At 38.6% G+C, this 24,000-nt stretch overlaps 1 protein-coding gene across 3 annotated transcripts in view; it reads right to left on the minus strand.

The window, feature by feature from the left end:
* Window positions 1-10,003: 10,003 nt before the first annotated feature.
* kcnq1.2 (potassium voltage-gated channel, KQT-like subfamily, member 1.2) overlaps window positions 10,004-24,000 on the minus strand; it is a 146,374-nt gene continuing 132,377 nt past the window's right edge. For all 3 annotated transcript variants that reach the window (XM_088996819.1, XM_088996817.1, XM_088996820.1), the window contains one exon: window positions 10,004-10,977. In XM_088996819.1, coding sequence (XP_088852945.1) covers window positions 10,831-10,977 — 147 coding nt within the window. In that variant the 3' untranslated portion in view covers window positions 10,004-10,830. The remainder of the gene's footprint in view (window positions 10,978-24,000) is intronic.

Here is a 24,000-nt window from a genome sequence, read left to right on the forward strand (position 1 = left end):
AATGAATTCTTCTAATGTGATTCTGTCTTAGCTTTGTCAACAATGTCCTGGCGTCATTTGTACATGTCGCAGCACGAGAATACACATTTGATACAATTTGTGTGCACCTGTTGCGTTAGGCAGCTAGCACGACGTTTCACTTTTTGCGTAAAAAAAATGAAACAGTTCTTATTTTCATTTCTACTTTGTCTCCATTTCAGAAACTTTGTCGCAATTGACAAAAAGTCCCTCTCGGAAGTCACCCCACCTCACCCGCGTCTTCAGTCGTCTCACCCACTTCCTGTCAGCCAACCGCAGAGGAACCACCTGCAGCCGCCGACCGAGCGTTTGTTCCTGCGCGTGTTATGAGGTGGGCCCGGCGAGTCGGGGGTCCGGTCCCAAAGTGTGCAGGTGGGTAACCTCAGCTCAAGCTAGCTACTACCCCCCATCCTAAGCCAGGCTCATTGTCCCAGTGTATGGGCCTTTTGTATGGAGGGCCATTGTGAGGGGCCAGGGGCCAGCCACTGTTGTGTCTGGGCCTTCTCTGTGTAGACAAAGGTGGTAGTGGGGGGTTGGGACGGGGTCTCAAGCTCCCGATTTCAGACTGACTGCTTGACTAGTTGGCTTACTGGTTGACTAACTGACTGCAAGTGCCTGCACGTGAGACAACTTGTGATGACTGATGTTGGTCGACAACCGTTGACGAAAATTGCACATTCGTGCCCTCAAAAGTAGTTTGAATTTATGCAAAATTTTCAAGAAGCCGTTGATTGGATATGAACTGCGCACCATATACAGTCAAACCTGGGTTTTTGACCATGATTCGTTCCAGAAACCTGTTAGAAAAACGATTTGTTTGAAAACCAAAACAGCCTTTCCAATTATAATCAATGTAAAAATTGTTAATCTGTTCCATCTGCTTTCTTGGATGATGTCAATATGCAGAGTATTCCAATGACCTCGTTTGTCTTTGGATTTGATCTGTTCCAGGGTTCCCGCGAAATAAAGTTCAGTTGTATCTAGTCTAGTCAACTAGTCTAGCTGGCTATCTAGCTGGCTATATGACTGGCTATCTGGCTGGTTATCTATTAGCTATCTAGCTATCCGCTTTTCTGGCTGGCTATCTATTATCTAGCTATCTAGCGTTCTATCTATTTGAGTTATTATTTTAAGAGCTGTTTCTTTTCAAAAGTTTTATTCGCTCAAGTGCAAAAAATGTTGCGTGCTGCATTCAGGTGCCCATTTTCGGTTGTAAACCGAGGCATAAAAAAAACCAACATTTTCATTCAAAGGAGACATTCAATTCAGTTTACCATTTTTGGCAAAATGTGAAAAATACACAAAAAGGGCATCCATTGGCCTCGATCCATTCTTTTCGGGAAACGATTAGTCGATTTTAAGTCCAAATAAAGTCAAACTCTCCTCCACTCTTACTGTGAACCCACTTGACAGACACATGCTCATCATTAACCGCTAATCTTTTAATCCTTTTATTCAAGTACTGTCCAGTACTGGGTTTATCTTGAGAAGTGGAACATGTGTACCATGATAACAGTCATGTCAGACAACCTGTAATTATACGTTTTTAGAACAAGGCTTTGTGTGCGTTTCTTTTGACTGCAAACAACCGGAGGCAAACTCGACACAGTGACACAATAATTAAACGGTGACAACAACAAAAATGTGGAACATGCTAAAACAAAATGGCCACGGTGTTGTGTAGCAGTAACTTTGTTGTTTTGATGCCCCACCCCCTTTTCACAAAGTCCGAAATTTGAATAGTTAAGGAAAATTCAATACCAAAGGGTTAGCATGCTAAGTAGCGAGCTGTTAGCTTGCGAGATAGAGATAATAAACAAAATGTCGCCCACTATCAAAGCGTTAATTACCATGGATAATGGAATTATTTTATTCTTTAAAAAAATGTTCTTTGCCGTGAACTGGACATAGCTACTTATGCTAACTGACTAATGATCAACTTAGCTTGGATCTCTAACGCGCAAGTGGGACGCTAGCTAGCTAGCTAGCTAGATTCATTGGAATGATTTGATTGAATTTTTAATTCCACCACAAAGTGAGAGAAAAATCACTTTCACCAATTGACAAATGATCTTAAAAGGAGTAAGATTAAAAAACAAAATACAAATACAATACAATAAATACATACATAAATGAACAAAATGTCGCCCACTATCAAAGTGTCAATTACTTAACTGTCGTTAATAAAAAAATGATTTTATTGTTTAAAAATGTTTTTTGCGGCGCGCTGTCTAGTTGGCTAGCTGTTGGCTATCTTTTAACTATATATTTGCTATCTCCTAGCTAGCTTGCTAGCTTTCTATCTATTTACTTCGGGGGTTGGGTGAACGCTGGTTGCGTGTGGCTGCCGCTGCTCAACCACAGAAAAACGTATCCTGTGACTGTAAAGTGACCTTGAGAGTTTTGAAAGGTGCTTATAAATGAAAAGTATTATTATTATTATTATTATTATAAATGGACGCAGCTACATTTGCTAACTGACGAATGATCAACTTAGCTTGGATATCCAACGAGCAAGTGGGACGCTAGCTAGCTAGCTAGCTAGCAAGATTTACTGGAATGATTTGATTGGATTTTTAATTACACCACAAAGTGAGGAAAAAATGAAACGATCGAAGTGGAGCCTCGATGACGCAACAGGTTTTTTTCATGTATTTTTTTTGCACAAGAAAAAGTCGCGTCTTTTCTCCTCAGTCCATTAGCGTCACCCAAAGACGACCGCAGCCAGCCAGCCAGCCAGCCAGCCACGAGGAAATTCCAGGGAATTGCCTCTGAGCGTCCTTTTCCTCGTACTGTCTGACTGGCATGATGTCAGCAAGTGTCCTCACTTCCTGGTTGTCTTTTCCTGTAAGCCTGCCAGTCCCCGCCACTTCATATAAAGCCTCAAGTTCCTCTTTATGTTTACTGACTGCGTCATCAGGCTCAGCGCTTTGGCGCTAACCTTGACCCGATCATATGTGATGAGTCATGCTGACCATTCGCCGATGATGATGACGATAATAATAATAATAATTAATAATAATCATAATAATAATAATAATAATAATAATAATAATTATTATTATTATTATTATTATAAAATATATATATAAATATATATATATATATACATATATATAAAATAATAATAATGACATTATTATAATAAAATAATAATAATAATAATCATAATAATAATTATTATTTTTAGTATTTTTATATATTATTTAATCATAATCATAATAATAATAATTATTATTATTATGAAATATATAAAAATAATATTAATAAAAAATATAAAATAATAAAAAATAATAAAGAATATATAAAAGAATAATAATAAGAAGAAGAAGAATAAAAAATACAAAATACAAAATAATAAAAAATAAAAAACACAAAGAATAAAGAAATACAAAATACAAAAATAAATAATACATTTGATTTATAAGCGCCTTTCAAAACTCTGAAGGTCACTTTACAGTCAATTTTTCTGAAGGTGAGCACTGGCAGCCACATGCGCCAGCATTCACTGAACCCGGAATAACTCAAATACATAGAAAGCTAGCTAGCTAATAGATAACTAATAGCTAGCTAGCTGTTGCTGTTTCAATATCACAACTTTCAAGATATACAACCCAGAGCTCCTTGAGCCACTTTATGCAAAAAGCTATCCATTCCATCAAGCCATCAACGACCATCACAAAGGTAAATAAAACGACTATATTGTACAGTACAGTTTATGTCTTTAATTACAATACAATAGCACATTTTTTATACATAGTATAAGGTATATGTTGTCTAGTTTTAAGGCTTATTTAGTAGAAATGTATGTTTTACGAGGACCTGGGAACGGATTATTCTCGTTTTAATGGTTTCCTATGGGAAATTAATTTTTGGAATACACACTTTACAACCTTACACACATTTTCTGCGAACCAATTACATTCGTAAGCCAAGGTATCACTCTATTTGCATTTCTCACACAAGTCTGATGCGCAATGAGGGAGGGGGGGTTAACCACGTACACGACGACGAGGGTGTGTGAGCATCTGATGCGATGCAACCGTGAGTGTGTGTGTGTGTTATTTGCAGAAGTCTCCGTGTGTGATAAGAATCATTCCAAGAAAATCAAAATTCATCTTTATTCGCCATCTGTTCATGTCATTCAGTCGCATCGTGGGCAAAAGAAGTTACAGCGCATTGGGGGGGCATTGGGGTAATAAATCAGCACAGAAAGGGAGCCTGCCTGCATTTCAGTTCTTCTCCCTTTTGCTTCTGTTGCCCTCGTCAGGCTTCACTTCTGCCACCGCCAAAAGATCGTCGCCATTAAAAAAAGGGAGAAAAACATGGCCGACGAGAAAAGCAGAACGCAGCACTTGATACCCAAAAGTTCTGGATGAGCTACGCTGGCTCCACTCGATTCAATGTTTCTCTATTTCTGGGTTTTACTTTTCGCCCCTTGTGGGGATATTAAGTTGCCTCGCTCTGAAAATGGAAACAGATATACAATCAAATTGCATTTTTTTTTCAAACAAGAAAAAAAATGACATTTTAAAAGACTTACTATCATGAGAAAATGGATGTAATGTTTCATTGAGACAATGGGCCCTTCCCGGTTTGTTGACATCATGTGGCTCACTTGAGCTACCTAGCTATCGAGCTGGCTATCTGGCTAGCTATCTAGCCCGCTACCTAGCTAGCTATCTATTTGCGATCTATTAGCTAGCTATCTATTACGTCTCAAGTACTAATGGCTATCTATTTGCTGGCTATAGCTCTCTATTCGCAAGGTATTAGCTATCCATTCACTAGCTATTAGCTATCTATTCGCTAGCTATTAGCTACCTATTCGCTAGCTAGCTTGCTATCTATTTGAGTTACTTCCGGGTTGAGTGAACGCTGGCGCATGTGGCTGCCGCTGCTCACCCACAGAAAAGAACTTAGCCTGTGACTATAAAGGGGACTACAAAGGGAATTTTAAAAGGCGCTTATAAATGAAATAGATTATTATTATTATTATTAGCTAGCTAGCTAATCTCGCTGTCTAGCTTTCTATCCAGCTGTCCACCTTGCTAGCTATCTATTTGCTTACTAGCTATCTTGCTGGCTACCTTGCTAGATATCTAATTGCTATTTATTAGCTAGCTAGCTATTAGTCAACTATTAGCTAACTAATCTTGCTATGTAGCTCGCTATCTAGCTAGCTATCTACCTGGTTACCTTGCTAGCTATCTATTTGATATCTATTTGCTTACTAGCTATCTAGCTGGCTACCTAGCTAGATATCTATTTGATATCTATTAGCTAGATAGCTAGCTAATAGTTAACTATTAGCTAACTAATCTATCTATCTATCTATCTATCTATCTATCTATCTATCTATCTATCTATCTATCTATCTATCTATCTATCTATCTATCTATCTATCTATCTATCTATCTATCTATCTGATATCTATTTGCTTACGAGCTATCTAGCTGGCTACCTAGCTAGATATCTCATTGCTATCTATTAGCTAGCTAGCTAGCTATTAGTTAACTATTGGCTAGATAATCTCACTATCTGGCTACCTTGCTAGCTATCTATTTGATATCTATGTACCTTTATTCGTCACGCATTACATTTCAGAGCAGCAAAGCGATGCAAGGAAGAGGAAAGGAAAGAAAGAAGTAGAAAAACAAAATACAGGAGCTGCTGGAAAAGCAGCCACTCTTAAAATAAAAATAAAACCTAAATTACAAATCATATGAGAACACAAAGACACAGATGGTCATTCATTCTTCAGCACTTGCTGCACCCTCTTTGTGACATGAAGCAGTTCTAGGTGATTTAACGATTTAAAATACTCAAACTGCCAGCAAAATCCTCCAAGGTCACGGCGCAAGTCGACTACGGGCAGGCAGTTGCCATGCTAGCAACTGCGGCGGCGGCTATTTGTGGACAAGTGAATTGGCTGGGGGTGGTGCGGTGGATGGGAGGGGCGGTCGACAGGAGCGCCTCGCCCTCAGCTGCCGCCGCCGGCGTTTTGTCACAAAGGCCCCACAAACACATGCGCTGGCGCACCTGTCGGACGCTATCTGCTATCACGTCGCGCGCCTGCCGGGTTTCGCCTGACAGGTGGCGACCACGCCAAAGCCCGGCGGTGGGTGACGCGCTAGCGCTAATCGCTCGCCAAATGTCGTTCAAGTCACCAGAAGGAAAAAAATCGTTTTAAAAGTCTAAAAAAAATAAGAGCATTGAACGTCATTTGTAAATTTGTAGGATGTTCTTGCGTAAGTGTGCACACCCTGTGAGAACTCTTTCACACACTAAAACAAAATCCTATGACTGTAAAGTGTCCTGGAGTTTTGAAAGGCAATTAGAAATTAAATGTATTATTATTATTATAAAAAAGCAAAAACACAAAAAAATAATATGAAATTGGAAAATAGAAAGTATAAAATCAAAAAATAATTCTCAACTTTAATTTAATTTGGTAGTATATTTTTTGGTTGGACTTTTTTTGTTGTAATTTTAATTCACTTTTTTAATATTTTTTTAAATATTTTTTTTTATTATAATTAATAATTATAATTTTTAATACTACTAATACTAATACTAATAATAATAATACTGATAATAATAATAATACTACTAATATTAATAATAATAATACATTTCATTTATAATAATAAAATAAAAATAATTAATAAATCAAATAATTCTCAACTTTAATTTAATTTGGTAGAATAATTTTGGTTGGAGTTTTTTGGTTGTAATTTTAATTCACGGATTCATTTTTAATAATAATAATAATAATAATAATAATAATAATAATAATTATTATTATTATAATACATTTCATTTAATTTTTGGGTTGTAAGTTTAATTCACGTATTCATTTTTAATAATAATAATAATAATTATTATTATTATTATTATTGTTATTATTATTATTATTATTATTATTATTATTATTATTATAGTAATTATTATTTATTATTATTATTATTATTATTATTATTATTATTATAATACATTTCATTTAATTTTTGGGTTGTAAGTTTAATTCACGTATTCATTTTTAATAATAATAATAATAATTATTATTATTATTATTATTGTTATTATTATTATTATTATTATTATTATAGTAATTATTATTTATTATTATTATTATTATTATTATTATTATTATTATTATAATACATTTCATTTCATTTCATTTATAAGCGCCTTTCAAAACTCTCAAGGTCACTTTACAGTCATTATAATTTAGTACAGGAATTCAAAAATCAAATCATCATATTAAAAATACATGAAATAAAAAAATATTATGTGCTGTTAAAAATATTATAAAACAAAAACAATTCTCAACTTTAATTTAATTTGGTAGAATAATTTTGGTTGTAGTTTTTTGGTTGTAATTTTAATTCCATTATTAATTTATAATAATAATAATAATAATAATAATAATAATAATACATTTCATTTTTGCATTTTTGCATTCATTTCAATTCAATAATGATAATAATGATGATGATGCATTTCATTTATAAGTGCCTTTCAAAACTCTCAAGGTCACTTTACAGTCCCACATTAATATAGTACAGGAATTCAAAAATCAAATCATCATTTAAAAAAAAACACGAAATAAAAATATTGTGTGCTGTTAAAAAATGGCATTGGGGGAACGGATCAAATCCAAAGACAAATGAGGTCATGGGGGGGGGGGGGCTGTCATGTGATCATCAGGACGTCAAGTCAGACGCTTTGTAAACAAAGCCTCAGTCACACGCTACCAGACACGGCAGTCATATTAGCATCCATTTAGGCTAATTTCAGGTGCACCTGGTGCAGCCAACATACTCCCCCCCCCCCCCCCCCCCCCACATCGCTTATTTTGGTCTGGTCCAGAGAGACGTGCTATCCATAAGCCAGAAAGCCCCGGTCTTAATGCAAAACTCACCAATTTGAATCGGGAGTAGCTACCGACCTAGCTATCTATCTATTTGATACCTATTAGCTGGCTGGCTGGCTATCTCGCTAGCTATATATTTGCTATCTAAGAGCTGGCTAGCTAGCTAGCTATTGGTTATCTGTTAGCTATTAGTTATCTGTTAGCTGGCTAGTTTTTGGTTATATGTTAGCTAGCCAGCTAGCTAGCTATTAGTTATCTGTTGGCTGGCTGGCTATTGGTTATCTATTAGCTAGCTAGCTAACTTTCTATCTATTTGAGTTCCTTTGTTGAGTGAAGGGCTGGCGCATGTGGCTGCCGCTGCTCACCCACAGGAAAACTGATCCTGTGACTGTAAAGTGACATTGAGTGTTTTGAAAGGCGCTTAGAAATGAAATGGATTATATTTTTACCCCCCCACCCCACCATCCCCGCAGCCCGTGTCATCTCTTTCGATCTAATTGAAAGTGGCTTGGCACTCTTTTCCCTCCATTGATTCTTTATCCTGAAACAGACCCGAAAATGCTGATCTCGGGACATCCTCAGTCATTTTTGGCCTTTGGAGTGGGAATATGATCCACGTCTCCCCCACAACAAAAATCTGTGGGGGAGGCGGCAGGGTTGGAATATAGCAATTCCCAAGTAGGCTGAGGGGGAAGCGTTGGTTTTGCCTTTCTACGCGACAGGAAATTTAGCGCCACTTTGGGCTCGATTTGAGGCGAATGAAAGCCAGGATGCGAGTTTTAAAGAAGCAAACGAACGACTTGATCAAGAAAGCGAGCCAGCGACAAGCGAGTTAATGGCATCAAAGTGGATCTTGAAAACACGCGTTGTTGCACATCAACTCACAAAATGCTTGTCACTTTTTTAACTTTGAAATGACGTCTTTTATTCACCGAGCTACATCTACGGTGCTACTAGCCTGTATCTCGATAGGTTCATTCTTGCTAGCCGCATCCTCGCTAGGCTCATACTAGCTAGCCTTATCCATGCTAGCCTAATACTAGCTGGCCTCATCCTAACTCGCCTTATCGTGGCTAGTCTCATCCCAGCTAGCCTCATACTAGCTAGCCTCATGCTGTCTAGCCTCATACTAACTCGTTTTATCCCAGTTAGCCACATCCAAGGTAGCCTCATTCTTGATAGCCTCATACTATATGGCCTCATCCGAGCTCCCCTTATTGTGGCTAGCCTTACCGTGGCTAGTCTAATCCCAGCTAGCCTCATACTAGCTAGCCTCATGCTGTCTAGCCTCATCCTAGCTGGCCTCATACTAACTAGCCTGATCCCAGCTTGCCTCATCCTAGCTAGCCTCATCCTTGATAGCCTCATACTATCTGGCCTCATCCTAGCTATCCTTATCGTAGCTAGCCTCATACTAGCTAGCCTCATCCCAGCTAGCCTAATAATAATAATAATAATAATACATTTCATTTATAAGCACATTTCAACACTTTCAAGAACACTTTACAGTCATACTAGCAAGCCTCATTCTAGCTATCCTCATCCCCGCTAGCCTCATACTAGCTAGCCTTATCCTAGCTAGCCTCATCCTAGCTAGCCTCTTCCTAGCTAGGGTAATCCTAGCTAGCCTCATTCTGGCTAGCCTCATCCTTAGCCTCATCCAAGCTAGCCTCATCACAGCTAGCCTCATCCTAGTCAGTAGCCACTTCCTCGCTAGGGTCATTCTCGCTAGCCTAAACCTGGCTAGTCTCATCCTAAATCTAATCCCTGCTAGCCTCCTCCTAGCTAGCCTCATACTAGCAAGAGTTATCGTAGCTAGCCTCATCCTAGCTAGCCTCATCGTAGCTCGCGTCTCAGGTCCGGCATCTAAGTTTGAAAACTCCCACTTGTTTGTTGCTAGCTTGGCGTTCACAGGCCAACAGCAATGTGTTAGCTGGCCAAATATTCGTACGACTAGCAGGGTATTAGCTAAATGGTAGTGTTCAAGGGTAATGTTGTAAAATGAGTTTCCAATGAAAGTGTTTTGCGATCGTATATTTGTATGTCTTGGAGAAGCTAAGTTTAGCCTGGATCGCGCAGGTAATGATGTTTTCGACTGCCGAAATTCAGCCGTAAGCCATTTTATTTCATGTTGTTTTTTCATGTAAAATACATTTGAAATGATACGTTATGATTTTGGGATCATAAGATGTGATAGAAGGAAGCATCCATCTGAAAAAATGTAATTCAACACTTTTCCCAAAGTACTCGCTGGCTTCGTTTTCCACTCCACATTTTCTGTTTACATTCTGAATTCCTGTTCCCTTTTCTTGGACGGGACTTTTTATTCAAGTTTCAAGGAAACAATTGAAGAAAAAAGCCTCTTAAAGTCCTGGAGGATATCAAGAAAATTCCCGCTGGTGCTGCTTAAAGATGATTGACGGACAATCGCAGAGTCAACAGAGCTCTGCCAAAAATGTCCGTTCATACATGCTGTGGCCATTTTTTTTTATTAGCGTTAGCTAAAGTCATATTTCATAATTTTCGCGGGTCGAATCAAGTCCTCCCCTCTTGCTCATGTTATTCGATCACCTCGAACAAACAGTCTAAATCTAGAGGGCTGAATTTGTGTGTGTTTGGGGGTGCCAAGAAAAATAAAAGGATTTATGGGATGGACCTTCATTCGGGGAACGTCAGTGCTTTGATTGCTAGCTCGTTAGCGTGGAAATAATATTTGGAAGAGAAAAGCGGGTGTCCATTTGGGAGGGAATAAATGGCAGAGGGAGTCACGACCTTTGGAAGGTACCATGAGAAGAGACTCCTCCAAAAAAAGAGCTACAGGAGGGACCATGAGAAGATAAGTCTGGATTCTCAGTCTTCTGACCTCTCCTGTTCTGCGTTCTGAGGGGGTCAATGAAAAATAAACAACGCAAAAGGAGTTTAAGGGTGAGTTTTTAGGAGCCCTCGTCGATGCTGACACCCATTCGCTTCTGGATGGTCACCCTGCGGATGGACGGCCTGGAAATAAGTTCAGGCTTGGGCAGGAGGTGCTCCGTGAGGATCCGGAGAACTGAGTCCATTTTCTGGTCCATCTGGTACACCTGGAATGTGAAAGGGGAGAGAAAGAGTGCCTTGAGGAACACGCCTGAATTGTGTTTGGATTTATATCCATGCATCCATCCAGCTCGCGAGCTAGCTATCTAGCTAGCTAGCTGTCAAATTTATATTTATCAGCTCGTTAGCTATCAAATCTAGCTAGCTATCTATCAAATCTATCTAGCTAGCTATGGAATCTATCTGTCTATTTATCAATCTTTTGATTTATTGATCTGTCGAATTGTTTATTTGTTTATGTTTATTTGTTTGTTTGTCTATCCTAACCCACCCATACCCACCTAGCTAGCTGTTGAGCTAGCCAGCCAGCTGTCAAATCTATATCTACCAGCTCGCTAGCTATCGAATTTATCTAGCTAGCTATCGAATCTATCTGTCTATCGATCTAATCTGTCAATCTATCGATCTATTGATCTATCAATCTGTCGATCTATTGATCTATCGATCTGTCGATGTATTTGTTTATCTATCCTAAACCACCCATACCCATCCATCCATCCAGCTCGTGAGCTAGCTATTGAGCTAGCTAGCTAGCTATCAAGATAGCTAGCTAGCTATCAAGATAGATTCTAGGTAGATAGATTTGATAGTTAGTGAGCTGATATAGATTTGACAGCTAGCTAGCTATCAAGATAGCTAGCTAGCTATAGGGATAGCTAGCTAGCTGTCAAATCTATATCAGCTCGCTAACTATCAAATCTATTTACCTCGCTATCAAATCTATTGAGCTAACTATATCATGTATCTGTATCCATCAATCTTTTGATCTATCGATCTATTGATCTGTTGATCTGACTATTTGTTTATTTGTTTATCCGAACCCATCCATCCATTCATCCGTCCATCCATCCATCCATCCATCCATTTTGTTTACCATCTGAAGAAACAAAACTAACCCTGGCAACTTTGACGCCCGCCACCCGGTGGCTAAACATGAAAAGGACAACTTTTTATCATGTAAAGGCGTCCATCCGGTCTATTAAGCGCATGCGCCTGACGGGCTGGACATTTTTATGGCCAAGCAGGACCTAAAGTAGCTAGTAGTAACGTTGAAATACGATCGCTATCATAGGATGAATAAAATATGAAATATGAGTCAATGCAAGGAATGTACACACACACACACACACATTATGTGTCCTGTTTCAACTCAGCAGGCCATTCGCTGAGCGCATTTTGACAAACACACCAAGCCAAACATTCCAGCGTGGTGGTCACTCTTCATCTGACCACTTGTGAAGTGTCCTCCAGGAAACAAACATCAACTATTGGTGGTTCATTAGTCCCCAGCACCTGCTGCTAATTTTGCCGCACCCCCCCCCCCCACCACAACCCCCCCATGACCCCCCCAACATCTTTCTATTGTTTCTCCGCACACATGGTCACTTATTTGTGACTTTGCTCGCCATGGGAATGGCGGAGGCTTCCAGAAGGACCACTTGATAGGAGCGGATTTTGTTCCGGAGCGCTGTTGTGTTCCACATTCCACCTTCACGTTTTCTGCTCTTTCTATCGGGGCATGTTCAAGAGGGTGAGACGCAGTTTGAGACAAAGCTCTTTGCTATCTATTAGCTAGCTACCTAGCTGGCTATCTATTTAGTATCTATTCGCTAGCTACCTAGCTGGCTATCTATTTAGTATCCATTCCTTATCTATTAGCACACGTAGCTATGTAGCTGGATATTTATTAGCTATATGGCTATCTAGCTAGTTAGATAACTGTCCAGCTGGATATTTATTAGCTATCTGTTAGCTAGCTGGCTAGCTTTCTATCGATTTGCGTGTGGCTGCCGTTTCTCACCCGCAGATAAACCGATCCTGTGACTGTCAAGTGACCTTGAGAGTTTTGAAAGGCGCTTACAAATGAAATGTATTATTATTATCATTATGATGCAATTAATTACTTTAGTGGTTCGGTGGGGAGGGGCCTGAGTGACCCCTGCGATTGACAAATTCTCCCCGTGATTGCTGACAAACGGGAGACGACGTGACGTGATGAAGGTGAGATGATAAGGTTTTGGGCTCAAAACGCCTTACTTTTCATGGTCAATTTTTTTGGGCTCAAAACGCCTTATTATACATGGTCATTTTTTTGGTAAAAAACGTCTTACCATACATAGTCTTTTTTTGGCAAAAACGCCTTAATATACATGGTCTTTTTTTGGGCTCAAAACGCCTTACTATACATGGTCGTTTTTTGGGGGGGTAATAAACGCCTTACTATACATGCCCCTTTTTTTCAGGCTAAAAACGCCTTACTATACATGGTCGTTTTTTGGGGGGGTAATAAACGCCTTACTATACATGGTCGTTATTTCGGCCCAAAATGCCTTACTATACATGGTCGTTTTTTTCGGGCTAAAAACGCCTTACTATACATGGTCGTTTTTTTGGTCAAAAACGCCTTACTATATATGGACGTTTTTTTCGGCCCAAAATGCCTTACTATACATGGTCGTTTTTTTCGGGCTAAAAACGCCTTACTATACATGGTCGTTTTTTTGGTCAAAAACGCCTTACTATACATGGTCGTTTTTTACCGGCTAAAAACGCCTTACTATACATGCTCGTTTTTTTGGGGGGTAATAAACGCCTTACTATACATGGTCGTTTTTTTCGGGCTAAAAACGCCTTACTATACATGGTCGTTTTTTTTGGTCAAAAACGCCTTACTATATATGGTCGTTTTTTTTCGGCCCAAAATGCCTTACTATACATGGTCATTTTTTTCGGCCAAAAATGCCTTACTATACATGGTCGTTTTTTTGGGGGGTAATAAACGCCTTACTATACATGCCCCTTTTTTTCAGGCTAAAAACGCCTTACTATACATGGTCGTTTTTTGGGGGGGTAATAAACGCCTTACTATACATGGTCGTTATTTCGGCCCAAAATGCCTTACTATACATGGTCGTTTTTTTCGGGCTAAAAATGCCTTACTATACATGGTCGTTTTTTTGGTCAAAAACGCCTTACTATATATGGTCGTTTTTTTCGGCCCAAAATGCCTTACTATACATGGTCGTTTTTTTCGGGCTAAACACGCCTTACTATACATGGTCGTTTTTTATCGGCTAAAAATGCCTTACTATACATGCTCGTTTTTTTGGGGGGTAATAAACGCCTTACTATACATGGTCGTTTTTTTCGGGCTAAAAACGCCTTACTATACATGGTCGTTTTTTTTGGTCAAAAACGCCTTACTATATATGGTCGTTTTTTTTCGGCCCAAAATGCCTTACTATACGTGGTCATTTTTTTCGGCCAAAAATGCCTTACTATACATGGTCGTTTTTTTCGGGCTAAAAACGCCTTACTATACATGGTCGTTTTTTTCGGGCTAAAAACGCCTTACTATACATGGTCGTTTTTTTGGTCAAAAACGCCTTACTATACATGGTCGTTTTTTACCGGCTAAAAACGCCTTACTATACATGCTCGTTTTTTTGGGGGGTAATAAACGCCTTACTATACATGGTCGTTTTTTTCGGGCTAAAAACGCCTTACTATACATGGTCGTTTTTTTTGGTCAAAAACGCCTTACTATATATGGTCGTTTTTTTTCGGCCCAAAATGCCTTACTATACGTGGTCATTTTTTTCGGCCAAAAATGCCTTACTATACATGGTCGTTTTTTTCGGGCTAAAAACGCCTTACTATACATGGTCGTTTTTTTCGGGCTAAAAACGCCTGACTATACATGGTCGTTTTTTTGGTCAAAAACGCCTTACTATACATGGTCGGTTTTTTCCGGCTAAAAACGCCTTACTATACATGCTCGTTTTTTTGGGGGGTAATAAACGCCTTACTATACGTGGTCGTTTTGTTCGGGCTAAAAACGCCTTACTATACATGGTGGTTTTTTTGGTCAAAAACGCCTTACTATATATGGTCGTTTTTTTCGGCCCAAAATGCCTTACTATACATGGTCATTTTTTTCGGCCAAAAATGCCTTACTATACATGGTCGTTTTTTTCGGGCTAAAAACGCCTTACTATACATGCTCGTTTTTTTTGGTCAAAAACGCCTTACTATATATGGTCGTTTTTTTCGGCCAAAAACGCCTTACTATAAATAGACGTTTTTTTCGGGATAAAAACGCCTTACTATTCATGGTCGTTTTTTTGGGGGGTAATAAACGCCTTACTATACATGGTCGTTTTTTTCGGGCAAAAATGCCTTACTATACATGGTGTTTTTTTTTTCGGGCTAAAAACGCCTTACTATACATGGTCGTTTTTTTGGGGGGTAATAAACGCCTTACTATACATGCTCGTTTTTTTCGGGCTAAAAACGCCTTACTATACATGGTCGTTTTTTTGGGGGGTAATAAACGCCTTACTATACATGGTCGTTATTTCGGCCCAAAATGCCTTACTATACATGGTCGTTTTTTTTCGGGCTAAAAACGCCTTACTATACATGGTCGTTGTTTTGGTCAAAAACGTCTTACTATATATGGTCGTTTTTTTTGGCCCAAAATGCCTTACTATACATGGTCGTTTTTTTCGGGCTAAAAACGCCTTACTATACATGGTCGTTTTTTTTGTCGTTTTTTGGTCGTTTTTTTTTCGGCCCAAAATGCCTTACTAAACATGGTCATTTTTTTCGGGCTAAAAACGCCTTACTATACATGGTCGTTTTTTTCGGGCTAAAAACGCCTGACTATACATGGTCGTTTTTTTGGTCAAAAACGCCTTACTATACATGGTGGTTTTTTTCCGGCTAAAAACGCCTTACTATACATGCTCGTTTTTTTGGGGGGTAATAAACGCCTTACTATACATGGTCGTTTTTTTCGGGCTAAAAACGCCTTACTATACATGGTCGTTTTTTTGGTCAAAAACGCCTTACTATATATGGTCGTTTTTTTTGGCCGAAAATGCCTTACTATACATGGTCATTTTTTTCGGCCAAAAATGCCTTACTATACATGGTCGTTTTTTTCGGGCTAAAAACGCCTTACTATACATGGTCGTTTTTTTCGGGCTAAAAACGCCTGACTATACATGGTCGTTTTTTTGGTCAAAAACGCCTTACTATACATGGTGGTTTTTTTTTCGGGCTAAAAACGCCTTACTATACATGGTCGTTTTTTTGGTCAAAAACGCCTTACTATATATGGTTGTTTTTTTCGGCCCAAAATGCCTTACTATACATGGTCGTTTTTTTTTCGGGCTAAAAACGCCTTACTATACATGGTCGTTTTTTTCGGCCCAAAATGCCTTACTATACATGGTCATTTTTTTCGGCCAAAAATGCCTTACTATACATGGTCGTTTTTTTCGGGCTAAAAACGCCTTACTATACATGGTCGTTTTTTTGGTCAAAAACGCCTTACTATATATGGTCGTTTTTTCCGACCCAAAATGCCTTACTATACATGGTCATTTTTTTCGGGCTAAAAACGCCTTACTATACATGGTCGTTTTTTTCGGGCTAAAAACGCCTGACTATACATGGTCGCTTTTTTGGTCAAAAACGCATTACTATACATGGTCGTTTTTTTCCGGCTAAAAACGCCTTACTATACATGCTCGTTTTTTTGGGGGGTAATAAACGCCTTACTATACATGGTCGTTTTTTTCGGGCTAAAAACGCCTTACTATACATGGTCGTTTTTTTGGTCAAAAACGCCTTACTATATATGGTCGTTTTTTTTCGGCCCAAAATGCCTTACTATACATGGTCATTTTTTTCGGCCAAAAATGCCTTACTATACATGGTCGTTTTTTTCGGGCTAAAAACGCCTTACTATACATGGTCGTTTTTTTCGGGCTAAAAACGCCTGACTATACATGGTCGTTTTTTTGGTCAAAAACGCCTTACTATACATGGTCGTTTTTTTCGGGCTAAAAACGCCTTACTATACATGGTCGTTTTTTTTGGTCAAAAACGCCTTACTATATATGGTCGTTTTTTTCGGCCCAAAATGCCTTACTATACATGGTCGTTTTTTTCGGGCTAAAAACGCCTTACTATACATGGTCGTTTTTTTGGTCAAAAACGCCTTACTATTTATGGTCGTTTTTTTCGGCCCAAAATACCTTACTATACATGGTCATTTTTTTCGGGCTAAAAACGCCTTACTATACATGGTCGTTTTTTTCGGGCTAAAAACGCCTGACTATACATGGTCGCTTTTTTGGTCAAAAACACCTTACTATACATGGTCGTTTTTTTCCGGCTAAAAACGCCTTACTATACATGCTCGTTTTTTTTGGGGGTAATAAACGCCTTACTATACGTGGTCGTTTTTTTCGGGCTAAAAACGCCTTACTATACATGGTCGTTTTTTTTGGTCAAAAATGCCTTACTATACATGGTCGTTTTTTTCGGGCTAAAAACGCCTTACTATACATGGTCGTTTTTTTCGGGCTAAAAACGCCTGACTATACATGGTCGTTTTTTTGGGGGGTAATAAACGCCTTACTATACATGGTCGTTTTGTTCGGGCTAAAAACGCCTTACTATACATGGTCGTTTTTTTGGTCAAAAACGCCTTACTATATATGGTCGTTTTTTTCGGCCCAAAATGCCTTACTATACATGGTCATTTTTTTCGGCCAAAAACGCCTTACTATAAATGGTCGTTTTTTTCGGGCTAAAAACGCCTTACTATACATGGTCGTTTTTTTTGGTCAAAAACGCCTTACTATATATGGTCGTTTTTTTCGGCCAAAAACGCCTTACTATAAATGGTCGTTTTTTTCGGGATAAAAACGCCTTACTATTCATGGTCGTTTTTTTGGGGGTAATAAACGCCTTACTATACATGGTCGTTTTTTTTCGGGCAAAAATGCCTTACTATACATGGTCGTTTTTTTTCGGGCTAAAAACGCCTTACTATACATGGTCGTTTTTTTCGGGCTAAAAACGCCTTACTATACATGGTCGTTTTTTTGGTCAAAAACGCCTTACTATATATGGTCGTTTTTTTCGGCCCAAAATGCCTTACTATACATGGTCATTTTTTTTAGAGCTAAAAACGCCTTACTATACATGGTCGTTTTTTTCGGGCTAAAAACGCCTTACTATACATGGTTGTTTTTTTGGTCAAAAACGCCTTACTATACATGGTCGTTTTTTTCGGGCTAAAAACGCCTTACTATACATGCTCGTTTTTTTGGGGGGTAATAAACGCCTTACTATACATGGTCGTTATTTCGGCCCAAAATGCCTTACTATACATGGTCGTTTTTTTCGGGCTAAAAACGCCTTACTATACATGCTCGTTTTTTTGGGGGGTAATAAACGCCTTACTATACATGGTCGTTTTTTTGGTCAAAAACGCCTTACTATATATGGTCGTTTTTTTCGGCCCAAAATGCCTTACTATACATGGTCATTTTTTTCGGCCAAAAACGCCTTACTATAAATGGTCGTTTTTTTCGGGCTAAAAACGCCTTACTATACATGGTCGTTTTTTTTGGTCAAAAACGCCTTACTATATATGGTCGTTTTTTTCGGCCAAAAACGCCTTACTGTAAATGGTCGTTTTTTTCGGGATAAAAACGCCTTACTATTCATGGTCGTTTTTTTGGGGGGTAATAAACGCCTTACTATACATGGTCGTTTTTTTTCGGGCAAAAATGCCTTACTATACATGGTCGTTTTTTTTCGGGCTAAAAATGCCTTACTATACATGGTCGTTTTTTTCGGGCTAAAAACGCCTTACTATACATGGTCGTTTTTTTGGTCAAAAACGCCTTACTATATATGGTCGTTTTTTTCGGCCCAAAATGCCTTACTATACATGGTCATTTTTTTTAGAGCTAAAAACGCCTTACTATACATGGTCGTTTTTTTCGGGCTAAAAACGCCTTACTATACATGGTTGTTTTTTTGGTCAAAAACGCCTTACTATACATGGTCGTTTTTTTCGGGCTAAAAACGCCTTACTATACATGCTCGTTTTTTTGGGGGGTAATAAACGCCTTACTATACATGGTCGTTATTTCGGCCCAAAATGCCTTACTATACATGGTCGTTTTTTTCGGGCTAAAAACGCCTTACTATACATGCTCGTTTTTTTGGGGGGTAATAAACGCCTTACTATACATGGTCGTTTTTTTGGTCAAAAACGCCTTACTATATATGGTCGTTTTTTTCGGCCCAAAATGCCTTACTATACATGGTCATTTTTTTCGGCCAAAAACGCCTTACTATAAATGGTCGTTTTTTTCGGGCTAAAAACGCCTTACTATACATGGTCGTTTTTTTTGGTCAAAAACGCCTTACTATATATGGTCGTTTTTTTCGGCCAAAAACGCCTTACTATAAATGGTCGTTTTTTTCGGGATAAAAACGCCTTACTATTCATGGTCGTTTTTTTGGGGGGTAATAAACGCCTTACTATACATGGTCGTTTTTTTTCGGGCAAAAATGCCTTACTATACATGGTCGTTTTTTTTCGGGCTAAAAACGCCTTACTATACATGGTCGTTTTTTTCGGGCTAAAAACGCCTTACTATACATGGTCGTTTTTTTGGTCAAAAACGCCTTACTATATATGGTCGTTTTTTTCGGCCCAAAATGCCTTACTATACATGGTCATTTTTTTTAGAGCTAAAAACGCCTTACTATACATGGTCGTTTTTTTCGGGCTAAAAACGCCTTACTATACATGGTTGTTTTTTTGGTCAAAAACGCCTTACTATACATGGTCGTTTTTTTCGGGCTAAAAACGCCTTACTATACATGCTCGTTTTTTTGGGGGGTAATAAACGCCTTACTATACATGGTCGTTATTTCGGCCCAAAATGCCTTACTATACATGGTCGTTTTTTTCGGGCTAAAAACGCCTTACTATACATGCTCGTTTTTTTGGGGGGTAATAAACGCCTTACTATACATGGTCGTTTTTTTGGTCAAAAACGCCTTACTATATATGGTCGTTTTTTTCGGCCCAAAATGCCTTACTATACATGGTCGTTTTTTTCGGCCAAAAACGCCTTACTATAAATGGTCGTTTTTTTCGGGCTAAAAACGCCTTACTATACATGGTCGTTTTTTTTGGTCAAAAACGCCTTACTATATATGGTCGTTTTTTTCGGCCAAAAACGCCTTACTATAAATGGTCGTTTTTTTCGGGATAAAAACGCCTTACTATTCATGGTCGTTTTTTTGGGGGGTAATAAACGCCTTACTATACATGGTCGTTTTTTTCGGGCAAAAATGCCTTACTATACATGGTCGTTTTTTTTTCGGGCTAAAAACGCCTTACTATACATGGTCGTTTTTTTCGGGCTAAAAACGCCTTACTATACATGGTCGTTTTTTTGGTCAAAAACGCCTTACTATATATGGTCGTTTTTTTCGGCCCAAAATGCCTTACTATACATGGTCATTTTTTTTAGAGCTAAAAACGCCTTACTATACATGGTCGTTTTTTTCGGGCTAAAAACGCCTTACTATACATGGTTGTTTTTTTGGTCAAAAACGCCTTACTATACATGGTCGTTTTTTTCGGGCTAAAAACGCCTTACTATACATGCTCGTTTTTTTGGGGGGTAATAAACGCCTTACTATACATGGTCGTTATTTCGGCCCAAAATGCCTTACTATACATGGTCGTTTTTTTCGGGCTAAAAACGCCTTACTATACATGCTCGTTTTTTTGGGGGGTAATAAACGCCTTACTATACATGGTCGTTTTTTTGGTCAAAAACGCCTTACTATATATGGTCGTTTTTTTCGGCCCGAAATGCCTTACTATACATAGTCATTTTTTTCGGCCAAAAATGCCCCATGGTCGTTTTTTTCGGGCTAAAAACGCCTTACTATACATGCTTGTTTTTTTGGTCAAAAACGCCTTACTATATATGGTCGTTTTTTTTCGGCCCAAAATGCCTTACGAAACATGGTCATTTTTTTCGGGCTAAAAACGCCTTACTATACATGGTCGTTTTTTTCGGGCTAAAAACGCCTTACTATACATGGTCGTCTTTTTGGTCAAAAACGCCTTACTATATATGGTCGTTTTTTTCGGCCCAAAATGCCTTACTATACATGGTCATTTTTTTCGGCCAAAAATGCCTTACTATACATGGTCATTTTTTTTGGTCAAAAACGCCTTACTATATATGGTCGTTTTTTTCGGGCTAAAAACGCCTTACTATACATGGTCGTTTTTTGGGGGGGGGTAATAAACGCCTTACTATACATGGTCGTTTTTTTCGGGAAAAAATGCCTTACTATATATGGTCGTTTTTTTCGGCCCAAAATGCCTTACTATACATGGTCATTTTTTTCGGCCAAAAATGCCTTACTATACATGGTCGTTTTTTTCGGGCTAAAAACGCCTTACTATACATGGTCGTTTTTTTCGGGCTGAAAACGCCTGACTATACATGGTCGTTTTTTTTGGTCAAAAACGCCTTACTATACATGGTCGTTTTTTTCCGGCTAAAAACGCCTTACTATACATGCTCGTTTTTTTTGGGGGGGTAATAAACGCCTTACTATACATGGTCGTTTTTTTTCGGGCTAAAAACGCCTTACTATACATGGTCGTTTTTTTGGTCAAAAACGCCTTACTATATATGGTCGTTTTTTTCGGGCTAAAAACGCCTTACTATACATGGTCGTTTTTTTCGGACCAAAACGCCTTACTATACATGGTCGTTTTTTTCGGGCTAAAAACGCCTTACTATACATGCTCGTTTTTTTGGTCAAAAACGCCTTACTATATATGGTCGTTTTTTTCGGCCCAAAATGCCTTACTATACATGGTCATTTTTTTCGGGCTAAAAACGCCTTACTATACATGGTCGTTTTTTTTTGGTCAAAAACGCCTTACTATAAATGGTCGTTTTTTTCAGGCTAAAAACGCCTTACTATACATGGTCGTTTTTGGGGGGGTAATAAACGCCTTATTATACATGGTCGTCTTACTATACATGGTCGTTTTTTTTCCGGCCAAAAGTGCCTTACTATACATGGTCGTTTTTTTTGGGCTAAAAACGCCTTACTATACATGGTCGTTTTTTTGGGGGGGTAATAAACGCCTTACTATACATGGTCGTTCTTTTGGGGTTAAAAACGGCTTACTATACATGGTCGTTTTTTTTGTTTTTTTGGGTCAAAAACACCTTACTGTACATGGTCTTTTTTTGGGCTCAAAACGCCTTACTATACATGGTCGTTTTTGTGGGGTTAAAAAAAACCTTACTATCCATGGTCATTTTTTTCAGGCTAAAAACGCCTTACTATACATGGTCGTTTTTTTGCTCACAAACGCCTTACTACACATGGTTGTTGTTTTTTGTGCTAAAAACGGCTTACTAGTATATATGGTGTTTTGTTTTTCTGTTTTTACCAAAAAAACGGCTTACTAAACATAAATGATGAAAATGTGTCAGAGCTTGAGTGGCGTTGATTACGATCAAATCTGAGATTTTGAAGGCTCCGCTTTCGGTTATGTAATCCATTACGTTTTACGTAACTCGTGGCGGTCGCGTTGGGTCACTTCAGGTGAACTTGCTCATGCGTTGAGCCCCGCTGCCACCCCGCACTGCGTCATTAAACCTAGAAATATGAATAAGGAGGTGTAAGGAAACCAAAAAATGGGAGGCCCTGCTGACATGCTGAAACCATTACGTGTTTTCAGCACCCAACATGCTGAGTGAGTGCAGACGACTTTGTAACAGGGCAACGCAGTCATTAGTCATATGGACATACTCGACCACAGCGGGATGTATGTGTGGTGGTGGTGGTGGGAGTTACATTTCATGCTCATACAGCAATACCTCGGTTTACGAACCCCTTGGCTTACGAAGTTTTCAGTTTACGAACGTTAAATTTATGAACATTTTACCTGGGCATACGATCATTTTTCGGGATACACACGGAGCTGCCTCCATGAGTGATGTGTCGTTCGTAAACAAGCCCGTTCTTCTTACAACAAAATGGCAGCCGACTGTTTTTCTCCTCTATTCCCCACCCCCAGTCTTCGGATAAAACCACGTGATTGGTCAAGAACGCAGCAGTGAGGGGAGGTGGTTTAAACATTAAAGAGACAGGCAGACGAAAGTGAGAGAGTTTCAACTTTGATAGTGTAGACTGCAAGGTTAAAATATCCCATCAATCAGGCTCCACAAATAACCCGCACAAGCCATATGTACACTTGATGCAAAAAGCTATTAACCCAGCTAAACAGAACACAATTGATGAGGAACTGGATAAAATTATCGCAGAAAAGGCAACTCTAAGGGATCATTCCTCAAGATGGTGAAATGTTCCTCATCAAGTGTTTAATGCTGATGAAAGCGGCCACTCCATTCCATCAAGCCATCAACAACCATCACAAAGGTAAATAAAACGACTTTATTATACGGTACAGTTTATTTCTTTAATTATAATACCGTAGCACATTTATTATACATAGAATACGGAATATTTTGTATAGTTTTAAGGCTTAGAAAATTACAAAGTAGAAAATTATGTTTTATGGGGATCTGGGAACGGATTATTCTCATTTTAATGGTTTCCTATGGGAAATTAATTTTTGGGATACACACTTTTCACCTTACACACTCTGTCTGGGAACCAATTAAGTTCGTAAGCCAAGTTATCACTGTCCAACCAAATGAGAGCATAACTCGTCATGGAAAATTTGTTTTAAAAGTCAACAGATTGCTTGAAATGTTTTAAATATTACGCAAGAGGTGTCCATCGTCCTTTGCATTTTAAAGGCCGTCCGATCCAAGATGGCGTGAGGTAATCCGATCCAAGATTGTCTTTTTCCCATTTTAGATATTGAAGAATTTTTAACGATTAAAAACTGAAATCACGCGGAAACAAACTCAACATATTTTAGAGCGCACGCGACAATCTGAATGGTTCATATTTGAACTGCTAATATTTCAGTTTTATTGTCTCGAGACGTCTTTTGTCTTCACGTATGATCTCACAAGACTCCATCTGATCAAACATGTGATTGCGTTGCACAATTGTAAACATGTGAGATGTGACTTGAAAGCCGCAACGCATGTGCGATGACAAATAAG

This window comes from Hippocampus bargibanti, linkage group LG05 (genome assembly GCF_051943395.1).
Source record: "Hippocampus bargibanti isolate YZ-2025 linkage group LG05, ASM5194339v1, whole genome shotgun sequence".
In the NCBI taxonomy this organism is placed as follows: Eukaryota; Metazoa; Chordata; class Actinopteri; order Syngnathiformes; family Syngnathidae; genus Hippocampus; species Hippocampus bargibanti.